This window comes from Talpa europaea, assembly GCF_964194135.1.
Source record: "Talpa europaea genome assembly, chromosome: 4".
Taxonomy (NCBI): Eukaryota; Metazoa; Chordata; class Mammalia; order Eulipotyphla; family Talpidae; genus Talpa; species Talpa europaea.
Genome location: NC_140070.1, coordinates 32802817 through 32816406, shown reverse-complemented (window position 1 = coordinate 32816406; position 13590 = coordinate 32802817). Strand labels below are relative to the sequence as shown.

At 39.2% G+C, this 13590-nt stretch overlaps 1 protein-coding gene across 2 annotated transcripts in view; it reads left to right on the top strand.

Moving 5' to 3' along the window:
* Positions 1-5129: 5129 nt before the first annotated feature.
* The window catches only part of IDO2 (indoleamine 2,3-dioxygenase 2), a gene marked incomplete at its 5' end in the record, with an annotated part of 56090 nt that continues 47629 nt past the window's right edge, over positions 5130-13590 (top strand). For both annotated transcript variants that reach the window (XM_084231045.1, XM_084231044.1), the window contains one exon: positions 5130-5228. In XM_084231045.1, the coding sequence (XP_084087171.1) occupies positions 5130-5228 (99 nt within the window). The remainder of the gene's footprint in view (positions 5229-13590) is intronic.

The following is a 13590-nucleotide window of genomic DNA, read 5'->3' as shown; positions in this document are numbered from 1 at the left end:
TGAGGAAATACCCACTATCTTAGGCCATTGTCCAAACTGAACTGAAGAATTAACATAAAAGAAATTCTCTCATCTGTTTCCATAATTTTTTTAAAGATTTATTTATTTATTGATTGATTGATACATACATACATAGAAGCACTAGGTACAGTCAGGAGCGCGGGAGGGTGAGAGAATTCACCAGAGCCAGAGTGGGGAGCAGAGCAGGCAGAAGGACCGAAGTACACTGCTGAGGGGAGCAGCGGGTGGCAGGAGAGGTCTGCGTGCCATGTGGGACCCTCCTCCGGTGGCAGGGGAGCAGCCGGGGATCGAACCGGCACTGCAGAGGCCGCGGGCAGCTTCGCAACCCAGTGCTCAACCACTGTGCCACCGGGGAGGCCCTGTTTCCATAATTTTTAAGAATTATTTTTCAGTACATGTTACTCTTTTGTGATTATGGCTGTGTATGTGTGTGTGTGATGTGAGACTGTGTGTATATGTCTTATTTTATGTGTTGTTTCAATTCTTTATAAATAGGATCTACACTTTCTCATCTTTACATCATAGAACTGAGCGATATATTTTTGACATTGACTATCCAAAGAAGAATATATGAGTACCAAGTTGATTCAAAGTATTGTTTCATTAATGGGATTAGACCTAACACCATAAGTATTAAAATATCTGCCATAATTACTCATTTGTTCAATAATCACTTGATAGTCAAACATGGTATGCTAGTTTCTGAGTTAGATTGTAGAGTTATAATGATTAAGGGACTCTAGTCTAAAATAATGGGCAAATTTTATTGGATTAGATTTAAGGGAGAGAGATCAGTCAGGGATTTATTAAGATATAATATCCCAATAGTTAATGGTAAAGGACTAAGGGGTTCAGGAATAAAAGAAAACATGAAAAATATGAAGACAGAAGGCCTAGAAAGATTTGTGTACTGTTGGATATGATGGAGACACAACTGCAGGTCTCTAACCGGTCAGCTGTGGCAACAGATAATAGAGCAAGCTTATATATACACAAGCTATGTAGTCAAACAGGTCCTTGCCTGCAACAGGATTCTTCATTTGGAATAGTAAAAACTTTTACTTTCAGTGCCTTGAAATTCTTAATTTTGAAGAAGTCCCTTATCTTTTCATTCTTTACTGGTCTTTCAAATTATGTTGCTGGTTCTGTGAAATACCATTTACCAAGACACAGGATGGAGGAGAATGAGGCACTTTGAACTTATTTTGAGATAATAAGTGATCAGCATAGTTTAAACCTATCACTAGGCTGTGGGATATCTGTTCAGCACATTGATGGAAGGCTTATAATCCCTCACCCCTCCCTTAATGGAAAGCATATATTACATATTTGATATGTTAAGATAATTCATCCAAAGCCACTGTAGAGCAATCAAGCAAAGTTGTCTTGTAAATAACAGGAGAGATAAACAATGAGAAGAACAATGTTGGGCATCATCAACTTAGAGCAAATGGTTGATGTTTTTGAATGGATGAGATCATCCAGGAAGAGGGAACAAAGTCAGAAGAGGGGGAGGTCAACTATGGAAATTATCAACAATAAATCATAACCAGAATAATGAGAATGATAATCAAAAAGGTAAGACATACTTCTAGTATGAAGAAGAAATGATTTTAAAGTCAGATTGTGCTCCAGTCCAAAAGTCACTTGCAAAAAGTATGACTTTAAGCCTGTAACTTAAATTTTCTGAGCTACAGTTTCTTGAACTTAACTGTGGGAAAAATAGTCCCTATTTTTCCTAATCCACAGGTATATCATGAAGGTTAAATGAGATTACATGGAAGATGTTTTGGGTCATGAAACAAAAAAAAAATAATCAGTGTCAGCTATTAGTTTTTTCCTAATACATATAACCAATTCAAGAAGGAATAAATGTCTCAGGAAATGTAAGGAAGAGAAATGAGCTAATAAAAAAGAAAGAAATGAAAAAAAAAGAGAAGTAGGCAAAATATAAGATGCCTGAAAATTTAATCAAGGGACAAACTAGGAAGTCCTATACAATTTAAAAACAAAGAAGAAATTAATGAGCTGTATAAGAACAGTCTCAGTGCGCTATTATTGTTTGGGCTGGTTGTTTTTGGCAACTCAGATTTTGGGCTTTATCCATCTGAAACTGGGTATAAGTATATCTCATGTTGCCATCAGTAAACATAATTGACATCTCATAAATTTTAATTTTGAATTTCTTACTGAATAATCTTGGGTCCATTTCCAGAAAGTCCTCATCTAGGAGAATTAGAACCCTTGTCGTATCTGAAACTACTGTGATTCATGGGAAAGCTGATTATAAGAACCCAGAATTCTTAAATTCTAATTTTTACTGTTAAGAGAGGAAATTGGGGGCCTCCCTGGTGGCGCAAGGTGTTAAGACACAGCACTATGAAGCAATCCACAGCCACTGCAGCATGAGTTCCATCCCTGACCAGGTCGGTGACACACACGGCACAGCAAACCTCTCCTGACTCGCCTGCTGCTCCCCTCAGCAGTGTATTTCAGTCAATCTGCCTGTTCTGCTCCCTATTCTGTCTCTGGTGAATCTTCTCACCCCTACACCTCTGGCCTGTACCCAGTTCTTATATGCATAAATAAATAAATCTTTAAAAAAAGAGAGAGAGGAAATTGCTGGGTGTGTATGTTTAACCAACTTCCTCTTCAAAAAGATACTAAGCAAAACTTCATGAAGGTGTGTCCATTGTGTCCCTTAGTGGGCTGAGTTTAGAGTGGTGTAACAGAGGTCTCCCTGGTTGTGCAAGGGGTTAAGCACAGCACTGTGAATTTATACACAGTCTCTGCAGCAGAAGTTCAATCCCCACGGAAGCAGCAACCCACATGGTACAGCAGACCTCTCCTGACTTGCCCGGTGCTCCCCTCAGCAGTGTACTTTGGTCAGTCTGCCTGTTCTGTTCCCCACTCTGTCTCTGGTGAATCCTCTCACTCCCTACACCTCTGGCCTGTACCCCAGTTCTTGTATGCATAAACAAATAAATCTTTAAAAAAAAAGTCACATAGCTAATAGGTGATAGAGATTCACATATAGTGACAACTGGCTATGTTAACTATTGAAATGTTGTAGACTGAGAGGCAGAAAGTCAAGATTACAATCCAATTCTGGTATGTCCAAGATTGACCTTTGATAAGTCATTTCACTCCCATAAATTTCAGTTTTCTCTTATGTTTAAATGAGGATATTTGAGTAGATACTTTTATTCTGTAATATTCCCTTCATTTTTAATATTTTATTGTTCTATGCTTTTATGACAAAGTAAACACTTGAGAAGGTACAAAGGGAATGAATGAAAAATAATCTGACTAGCATAAAAAAAAAACCTGGGTAATTTTTTCATCTGAGACTGAAGGAAAGGACAAGACAATAATTAAACATACAACATTTGAGAAGCTGCATTTTAGAAGGCATAAAAGACTGAAGGTTGAGATTGATTGGTTATTGAATTGAGGGGAAGTGGCCAACAGAGGGTAGTTCTTAGGTGAACCACAAATGAATCACTAATGAACTACAAACCCACTAAACTACTTTACCTTTTTTTTCCACTTAATTACTTTTGAAATACAGTCTTCAAACATGAACCCTCTGTGAGATCTTTTAGAATTAATTATCAGAGCATTTATTACTTTTTAATTTTATATTCATCTTAAAGAAAGGGAGGAAGATGGAAATGTGTGTAAATTTTCTTCCAGATAAATTTGTTTACAACCTCATGATCTAATTTTGGGGTTCAATGGATAAATGTCCATAGTGCAGAGCAGTGTTTGGAAATTTATCACTGACTTCACATTAAAGTGAATTCAAACTATGATGGCATCTTTGAAAAATAACCTCACAGCCTGATCTAGTGAACAATGGTTTGGAAATCAAGATACCTCAATGCTAGTCATCACTCCGCTGATAATTGGTGGAATGATAATGGACAGGGTTATTTATATGCATGTGTCTGGGCTTACTAATCTGTAAAGTGGGGCTGTAGCACTTACTTCACAAGTAACATTGCCATCTAAGTGGTAGATTCTTAAAAGATGTTTGTTTGATAAAAATACTCTGCTCAAGTTCTTCTCATTTGTTGGCATCCATTAATTACCTCATTTATTATAAATATATGATTTATATATATATGATTAGCCATTACTGAAGTGTGTGTATATATTTAATTGATCTCATATATATATATATATACACACACAAATATACATATATATGTATACATACAGTTCAAGTATATCTTTATGTGATCAAAATTTTTTTTTAATGGGTATATGATGGGCCTCCCTGGTGAAGCAGGCAGTTGAGCACAGCACTCTGAATCTGTCCATAGTCTCTGCAGTGCTGGTTCAATCCCCACCAGCCTCGGAGCAACCCACATGGTAAAGCAGACCTCTCCTGTCTTGCCCGCTGCTCCCCTCAGCAGTGTATTTCATCAGTCTGCCTGTTCTGTTCTCTGCTCTGTCTCTGGTGAATCCTCTCACCCTCCCGCACATCTGGCCTGTACCCCAGCTCTTGTATAAATAAAATAAATCTTTAAAAAATAATAATAAAGTAAAATAAAATGGCTAGATGTTATTCAAACTATATACAGAAAACTTCTATGTTTCTAATTTGCATTGTGAGTACTTCTGCTCACCCAATTCATCAGTAATCACTGAAATATCTGAATAATATTCAGTCTAGTTTTAATAGTTTAATCATTTGTGATACGGGTCCAGTTGTCAAACTTCATCAAAGACCAGATTGCTTTCAAGAATTTTGGAATTAACCATAACCAAAGTTCTAATTCATTTCTTCTTTTCTAAAGTAGAATAGATTTGTCTCTCGGATTATAACCAATCTTCTCATTTACACATATATGAAAAGAAAGGAAAGTTCATTTTCTGAGGTTGTTTTGTTTGCCTGTTTCTTTTAATCAGAGTTTGTTTGCTCAGTCTTGTGTCAGAAGGTCCATGGCAGTCTGGAATTCAACCTCAGGCCAAGGTTCTCCCTGTGGCTTAAACTACTGAATAACTTCAACAAAAAGATGCTATTTTGAAACTCCCTTTACTCTGAGTTTTGATACATTTGGGGTAGCAGCTGCTTCAGCACAGATTCTTTAAAGAAAATTATGGAACCCCAAAGACAGAATTTGAAGACAACACCATCATTGTCTTTAGGAAGATTTCACATTTCTGAAGATTATGGATTTCTTCTTCCAAATCCTCTGGTAAGAATAGAACCCTGGGTCAGGTCAGAAGAGCTTCCTTGAGATGCTGATTTTTTTGTTTGTTTGATGTTCAAAGAAAAAGATGGAATGTATATACAAAGTGATAGGGTTGGGAAAGAGGCTACAAATAACTTAAAAAATAATTACTAAGAAAAAAATAAGCGACAGCTACAGCAAAGGATAGTTCAGTGTAACTGAGGTTATCAGTGTGGGGGAAAAAAGGGAAAAACACAAAATGGACTATAGTGAAAGATTATGGGTGCACTTCGGTGGCTGTGGTGTGGTAACATATATCTGAATAGGTGTGAACTCTTACCTCTGAATTATATACAATGTTGTAAATCAACATTACCTCAGTGGAATGCTACTAAGCAATAAAAAGGAACAAACTGTTGATACTACAGTATGAGTCAATTTCATAATCATGTTAAATGAAAAAAGGCAAATAGCTAAAAACAGTGCATGCCATGTGATTCCACGTGTATAAAATTCTAGACATTTCAAATGACTATAGCAACAGACATCAGATTATTGACTACATGGGGAAAAGTGGAGAAAGGATTAGATTACAAAGGGGAAGCATGAAATCTTTGGGGAGTAATGGAAATGGCTACTTTAGTTATGGTCAAAACTTACCAAATTGTATACTTCAATTATATGTAGTTTAGTAGTTTAGTTACTGCAATTAACCTTCAATCAATTTTTAAAAAATGAAGTGTTTTAATGACAATTTTTTTTCTGTTAAAAAATAGATTGCCAATTAGTCTAATAAATTTAGGAATAGATCTGTGGTTATCAAGAACAGATCAGAATTTAGATACATTATATGGACAGGTCAATTTATTTATCTTGATTCGCTAGTAGGAGAAAGAAGCGGACAAAAGTGAACTCCTATTGGAATTAAATATGTACACTTAAACTGGGGAAAATTACAATAAAATAGGTGAAGGTTGGAAAGAGCTACAATTATAGAGTTGCCATCTTTCTTGTCTACTTTTTCATAAAAAGGAAAACCAGATGAGAAAAGATAACAGCATCAAGTGCTTATTATATTCAGAATCAGACCTTATCTTCCATTAGAAGAAATTTCCGATTCCTGAGTTGATATAAAACATTTCCCAGCCTGGGTCTACTCTATCATAGTTACATGTCACACTTCCAAAACTGCAGTTCTTTGTTTCGGTTTTAGTTTCTTTTATGAGAGAATTGTAAATGTCATCTTTCTGGGAAGCGAAGAAGGAAGGAAATTTTTATCAGAAACTTTTCTGAATTGCTTCACCAATCAGAAAGATTCTGTCACAAGATAGCAAGTGGTCACAAGTTGGGAAATACAAAACTGAAGTTGCCAAGAGCATGAGTAAATATTGCTTTGCTTTGTCTCAGGTGAATCCTCTCACCCCCTGCAGCTCTGGCCTGTACCCCAGTTCTTGTATGCATAAATAAATAAATCTTTTTGTAAAAAAGATAAGTTACAGAAGGGCTGTTCCTTCATGTCAGCTGTTCTGAAGATGCTCATTTAGCAAGCTTAGCTACATACTGTATACATTTACCTCAAAACTTCTCTGAAGAAGACACAGTTGAATGAATAAATAAGCATTCTGGCTTTGAGCAAGGGTATGACTTTATTTCAAATATTCTACACACTGTTTTTATAAACTTTCAAACATTTCCAGTGTCCAGTGTTTCCCTGTGGAAAATTTATACCTCTTAGACAAACTCATGTCCATAAATATGCTACAAAAATACTTTACCAGATCACAGTTCTCCATGTGTATGTTTGTTAGTGGGGCTAGGGGGATAATTTTTTTAGAACCAAAGAATAGGAGGAAATTATTGGGTTGTCAGAAAAGTCATGATTTAATTTTTCTATGTATCTGTTAAAAAAATGCATCCCGACTTTTCTGACAACCCAATAGATTGGCAGAGAGGAGGCTGTCAAGGTAAATTATAGCACGAGATTAGATTGGAATACATGGGGAGATTCAGGAATTTAGATTTCACACACCTGGTAAATGACTTTATGCAACTGGCATTTGAATATTTTCCTAGCAGGATCTTAAGGGTAAAGTAGATTAGAGCAGTTCTAGACTGTGACCAGAATTATTTGGGAGCTTTAAAATACCCCTCTCAAATAGCAAATTCAAGAATCTCTAGTCTAATTGGCTCCGTACTTGAAAACCACAAGATATACAGAGGACAGTGCAGGTCAAGGAGGAAGATGAGGGACTGTACTAAAGAGGCTGTCTATGGAAATGAAGGTGTCACAGTTATGAGAAATACTAGGAGGGTTTGGATATAATTTAAATACAAAAAAGAAAAGAAAGGGGAAACTTTAGTTGTGCCATGGAGCAGAAGGAAAGGACTGGAGCAGTCATGGAGGTCTTGAGATCTGTATTATTTATGGTGATCAAGTAACCATTTAGAACAGATAAACAGTTATATTTTCCTGTGGAAATTCAGAACACTCCAATGGACTCCAGCTGCATAAATATTGGAGTTGAAAAATAGTTGTGGTAGGAGGCAATAGTTTCTAGATAGAAGGTTTAGGAAGTATTCAAAGTGTTCACATTCAAAGTATTCACACTCCCTGAAAATGATTGTCTGCTATATGCCTGATCATGTTGAATGAAGATTTGGGGCAGTGATTGTAACATAATAAAGACAAAAAATAAGATTTCATAATAATTAAGGTATATCAATAAAGAAAGTGCTTGAGGGCTCTCATCTCTCAATGTTAAATAGGGTATGGATTTCTGTGCCAAAACTAAGGAATGAAGAATGGTGAGTAGCGCCAAAGAGAAGCTACAGGCAGAAATAAGGATGTGGGAGAAGAGATAGTCAAGACAACCCTTTAGACACTTGAATTTTAAATAATTAAACATCTTAGAGTTCTCTCACTTAGAATTTCTAAGCTATAGAAAATATGAGATACCCTTAGGGAGTGATAAACGGACAGATCCTAACAAAGGACAAATAAATTGAGCTTAGGAAAATGAATATCTGCTAAATCAGGTCAAAATGAGGCTTAGGATATAGACTGGTCCATTGGAAAATAATATTGAGGTTCCTCAAAATATTGAAAACAACATATCATATGATCCAGCAATCCCACTCCTTGATATTTATCCAAAGAATACAAAAACACTAATTCAAAGGGATTTATGTACCATGTACTTCTATGGTTCTTGTAATACTATTTACAATAGCCAAGTTATGGAAGCAATCTAAATTCCCCAAAACAGAGGGGTGGATTGAGAAAATCACACACACGCACACGAATACTACTCAGTTGTTTAAAAAAAATGAAATCTTGTCACTTATGGCAACATGGATGTATAACTAAATGAGGAGAAAGAAACATTCCAGATGATTTTGCTCATATGTGAAACACAGGGAAACAAAATAAATGAACTGACAAAACTCAGCCAGTGGAAACCTCAGAAATATGACTGTAGAATTGAGGTCACTGGAGGAATACTATGGGGGAGACAAAGTGGGCAGCGCCCAGTGGTCTGCACTAATTAGGATGGGAGTACTATGGTGGTGGCTGTTGTGTTCGGATCTACATCTGAGAAGGTGTAAATTTATTCCCCTAATCATACACAGTGCTGTAAACCAATGCTATCTCAATAATAAAATATTAAAAATAAAAAATTAAGGTAATTTTGGTGGTTTAAAAGAACAAAAATTTATTCTCTGGGAGTTCTGGAGGTCAGAATTCTGAAATCAGATGCTGGCAGTTTCGCCCTCCCTCAAGGTTGCAGAAGAGAGTCCTTCCCTGCTGCTTCTGTGTCTGGGTGCCTCCATAGGCAAGAATCTCCAATATTTACCTCCATCTTCAAAGGCCTTTTTCTTTATATCTGTCTTCTCTTCTTGTGTATGGGATTTTCCTTGTAAAAACACCTATCATTGAATCCACCCCGATCCAGGGTGATCATTAACAGTATCAGGAAATTAAATATTTGTTGATTACATATCATTGTTTGGTTTTGTTAACTCATGTTGATTACATTATTGACCTAGATATTCTGAAGATAATCATCCGGTACTGAAAAATTATGGCTCTAAGGTTAGAGGAAAGTAAGAATATGAAATAACATCAATGGAAAAAGGGTAGGCAACTGAGATAGCCCACATGAGTTTAAGCTTCAACCTTTTTTTTTTTTTTTTAGGTAATTATGTGACAACAGCTATGTGGGAAAGGAATCTTTTCTCCTGCATAAATTTAAAAGGATAAACTAGAATCGTGTCTCTGAAATTAGGTACTATAGAATGGAGAAAGGAAAGAGGAATAAAGGGCATATACTTGAGAGTGCATAAGTATGTAAAAATCAGTTTTATGTTTGTATTCGTTGACTAGAATAAAACAAAAAGTTTATTTTGCAGTGATAACTTGAAATTAAATTATTTTTCCAAAGAAAAGATAAATTTTTGGGAAGATATTCTCCTAGATTTATGAGAATTTGTTTTAAGACAATAATAAACATTTCTCTAGTTAAGAAATAGTCAATAGTCCAAGCATCTGCTACATAAATGTCCAATATTTGTTCTTATCATTGTGATTTACTTTGTTGCATATTTTTCTCTCAAATTCTCTCCATTTTGTTGACAACGATTGCATTTCATCTTTTCTTATAGATACACAATACTCATGGTGTGCTTATACCACATCTCCTGGATTCACTCATCTGTCTATGGACATTTAGGCTACTCTTTAAATAAGGCTGCTAAGAACATTATGGAACATGGGCGGTGGCGGGGGTGGGGGGGAGCGTTGATTATTTCACATTCTGTGGATATATGCCCAAGTGGGATTTCTGCATGGTGTGTTCTTTTCATTTTTAGTGCTGTTTTTTTTTTTTTTAAGGTAAATCCAGGTATCTTTCCACAATGCTTGCACTAGTTCACATTCCCAATGGTGTAATAGGGTTCCTTTTTCTCTGCATCCTCTCTAATACTTGTTGCTGGAAGTCCTTTTAGTATGTGCCATTCTCAACAGGTATAAAGTGGTATTTCATTGTAGTTTTAATCTGCATCTCTCTTTTTAGGAGTGATGATGAACACTTTTCATGTCTTTTGGCCCTCTGGATATCCTTCTTGGTAAAATATCTGCTCATATCTGCTGCCCATTTTTAAATTTTGTTGTCATTGAATTGTATGAGTTTATTTATATAACTTGGCTATTAGTCTCTTATTATTTATATAGTGTGTGGATATTTTCTTCCATTCAATAAGTTCTCTATTTAGAGGGGGGCGGAGCAACATGGCGGCGAGGAGACGCTGCGAGTAAGATCTCCCATTAAAAAAAGTTAATAGGGAGGAAAAGCGGCAGGTCCCAGTGAGAACTGGGACACGGAAGATAAACGGACTACTCCAGCAAACTGCCCGAAGAAGAAAGTTGCCATAAAAGAGGACGAGAAGGGAGGGAAGCGCAGAACCCTGCTCCCCTCCCCCGCCCACAAAGTCGGCACTCTCCGACCGGCAGAGACGAGGGAAACAACAAACCAAAACGCCCAACAAGAAAAACGGACGCAGCAAGTGGGACTGTGAGTGGAAAGGAACTATTTCAGCCACCACACCCCGTGAACGGGAGCTGAGGCGAACCCTGCAGGATCCGCCGCGGAAGCGAGCTCCAGGCGCCATTAAAGAGAGCCCCACCCCCCGGGAGGAGACCAGCACCAGCACACAGCCCCGGCCGCCCGGTAAGCTTGCACGCGGAAAGTGGCGCGGAGCCGGACCGGATCGCAGCTGCCCAGGTCCCCGCGCCTGCTGCCCAGGTCCCCGCACCTGCGACCTAGGCTTGCGGGGAGACAGCGGAGGCCCTCCCTGAGTGAGCAGGAACAAGGCGCCCAGGCAGGGGAGCGGGATTCAAAAGGCGCCATTCCCGCGCCACTGATCTGGGCTACAGCCCGCGTCCTGGAACTGAGGGCTTTGGAACTGAGACCCGGGGCACGAAATTAGGGGGAGACTGCGGAGGCCCATCCTGAGTGAGCAGGAACAAGGCGCCCAGGCAGGGGAGCGGGATTCAAAAGGCGCCATTCCCGCGCCACTGATCTGGGCTACAGCCCGCATCCTGGAACTGAGGGCTTTGGAACTGAGACCCGGGGCACGAAATTAGGGGGAGACTGCGGAGGCCCATCCTGAGTGAGCAGGAACAAGGCGCCCAGGCAGGGGAGCGGGATTCAAAAGGCGCCATTCCCGCGCCACTGATCTGGGCTACAGCCCGCATCCTGGAACTGAGGGCTTTGGAACTGAGACTCGGGGCACGAAATTAGGGGCGTGGGTTCCCCACGACGGTGGGGCACAAGGCAGACACAGCACCCCAAAGCCGTTGAGGTGTACCCTACCATCCCCGCTCTGCTCCCTGTCCCACGGGGTGGAAAATCAGCTCCCCAAGGGCTCTAGGAGAGATCTCTGGCGCCACCTAGCGACTTGAAGCCAGCAGAGGCTCCTGAAGGAGCTAGTGGCCAGCTGGGGAGTTAGCCCACACCGGGCCCCTTCCGAACAAGTAGTCTGAGCCCACAGGGAGAGCGAGCACCCACAGCCGGGGCAGACCAGGTGCGCAGAAGAGTGTGCCTGAGACCAGACGCGCAGGGAGTGTGTCCCACATCACCATTTTAGAACAGGGACATTTCTTCAGTAAAGACTACCTGCAGAAGGCTTCCTCAGGAGCCAGAGGTGAGCGGGGGAAGTTCGCCCACGCCAGACCCCCTCTGGCCTGCAGTCCAAGCCCAGAGGGGAGCAGGAACCCACCGCCGGGGTAGACCAGGCGCACAGGGGAGTGTGTCCCTACATCGGCATTTTAGAACAGGGACCTTTCTCCAGTAAAGGCTGCTTGAAACTGACAAATGACTCCTGGAAGAACCAGAGGGGAACAGAGAAGCCCACCCAAGATGCCGGCCAGTCCCAACAACACAGTGTCCCAACGCATACGGCAAATTAGAAAACAGACAGTAGGGAGGAGAAGAACCACACGCAACCTAGCAACTCTCCAGAGAAAAAGCACACCACAAAAAGAAAGCCAGCCCCCAGATTGCAAAGACAATAACTTGGAAGAATTTCTGAGCCTTCCAGAAAGAGAATTTAAAATTGCCGTGATTAAAAAACTAACAGAAGTCATAAAGGAAAACAATGATAAGGGAAAAATAATCAACGATCAGAAGAACGCAATTGAGTCCCTAGAGAGGGAAAACAATGGTCAGAAGAAAGAAATTGAGTCCCTAAAGAGGGAAGTAAAAGAAATGCAGGAGATCAAAGAATTAATGGAAGAACTAAAGAATTCCGGGAAAAGCAATGAAAGCAGAATAGATGAAATGGAAGAACGAATAAGTAATCTTGAAGACACAGAAATAAAAAGAACCAAAACAGAAAAGGAAAGAGAAGTACGAAGGAAAAAGAACGAAGAAAGACTTCGGGAACTATCTGACTCCATGAGGAAAGGAAATATAAGAGTTATAGGAATACCAGAAGGAGAGGAGAGAGATGTAGGAACAGAGAAAATATTCAAAGAGATAATTGAAGAGAACTTCCCAAATGTGAAGAAGGAGCTGAAAATTGATATACAAGAAGCAAGAAGAACACCAAACTTCCACGACGAAAGGAAAAATACAGCAAGACACATAATAGTAAAGCTCCCAAGAATCCAGGACAAGGAAAAAATAATGAAGCTGGCAAGAGGGAAGAAACAGATAACATTCAAAGGAAAACCAATCAGGCTGACATCAGACTTCTCCGAAGAAACACTACGGGCAAGGAGAGAGTGGAGGGACATAGTCAACAGACTCCAAGAAAACAGATGCCAACCAAGAATACTCTATCCCGCAAAGCTCTCCTTCCTCTTTGAAGAAAGAATATGGACCTTCCCAGACAAACAGAAACTTCGGAATTTCATTGCAACTAAACCCCCACTCCAAAAAATACTACAAGGAGTCCTAAAGCCAGAACCTCAGAGGGACGAATAACAATGAAAGAAGGCCAAAAAAAAAAAAACAAAAAAAAAGTTATTAAAAGAATAAATAAATAAAATCAAAGGAAAGACAAACACAATGGCAAATACAGATGTTAACATATCAATAATAACTCTAAATGTAAATGGACTAAACTCTTCAATAAAAAGACACAGAGTTGCAGCCTGGATTAAGAAACAAAACCCAACCTTTTGCTGTCTCCAGGAAACACATTTAGCTACAAAAGATAAAAATAGGCTCAAAGTTAAAGGATGGAAAACAATCCTACAAGCAAATGGACCAAAAAAGAAAGCAGGAACAGCTATACTTACATCAGATAAAACAGATTTCAAACTCAAAAAGATAAAAAGAGACCCCAATGGTCACTACATTATGATCAAGGGGACAATACTTCA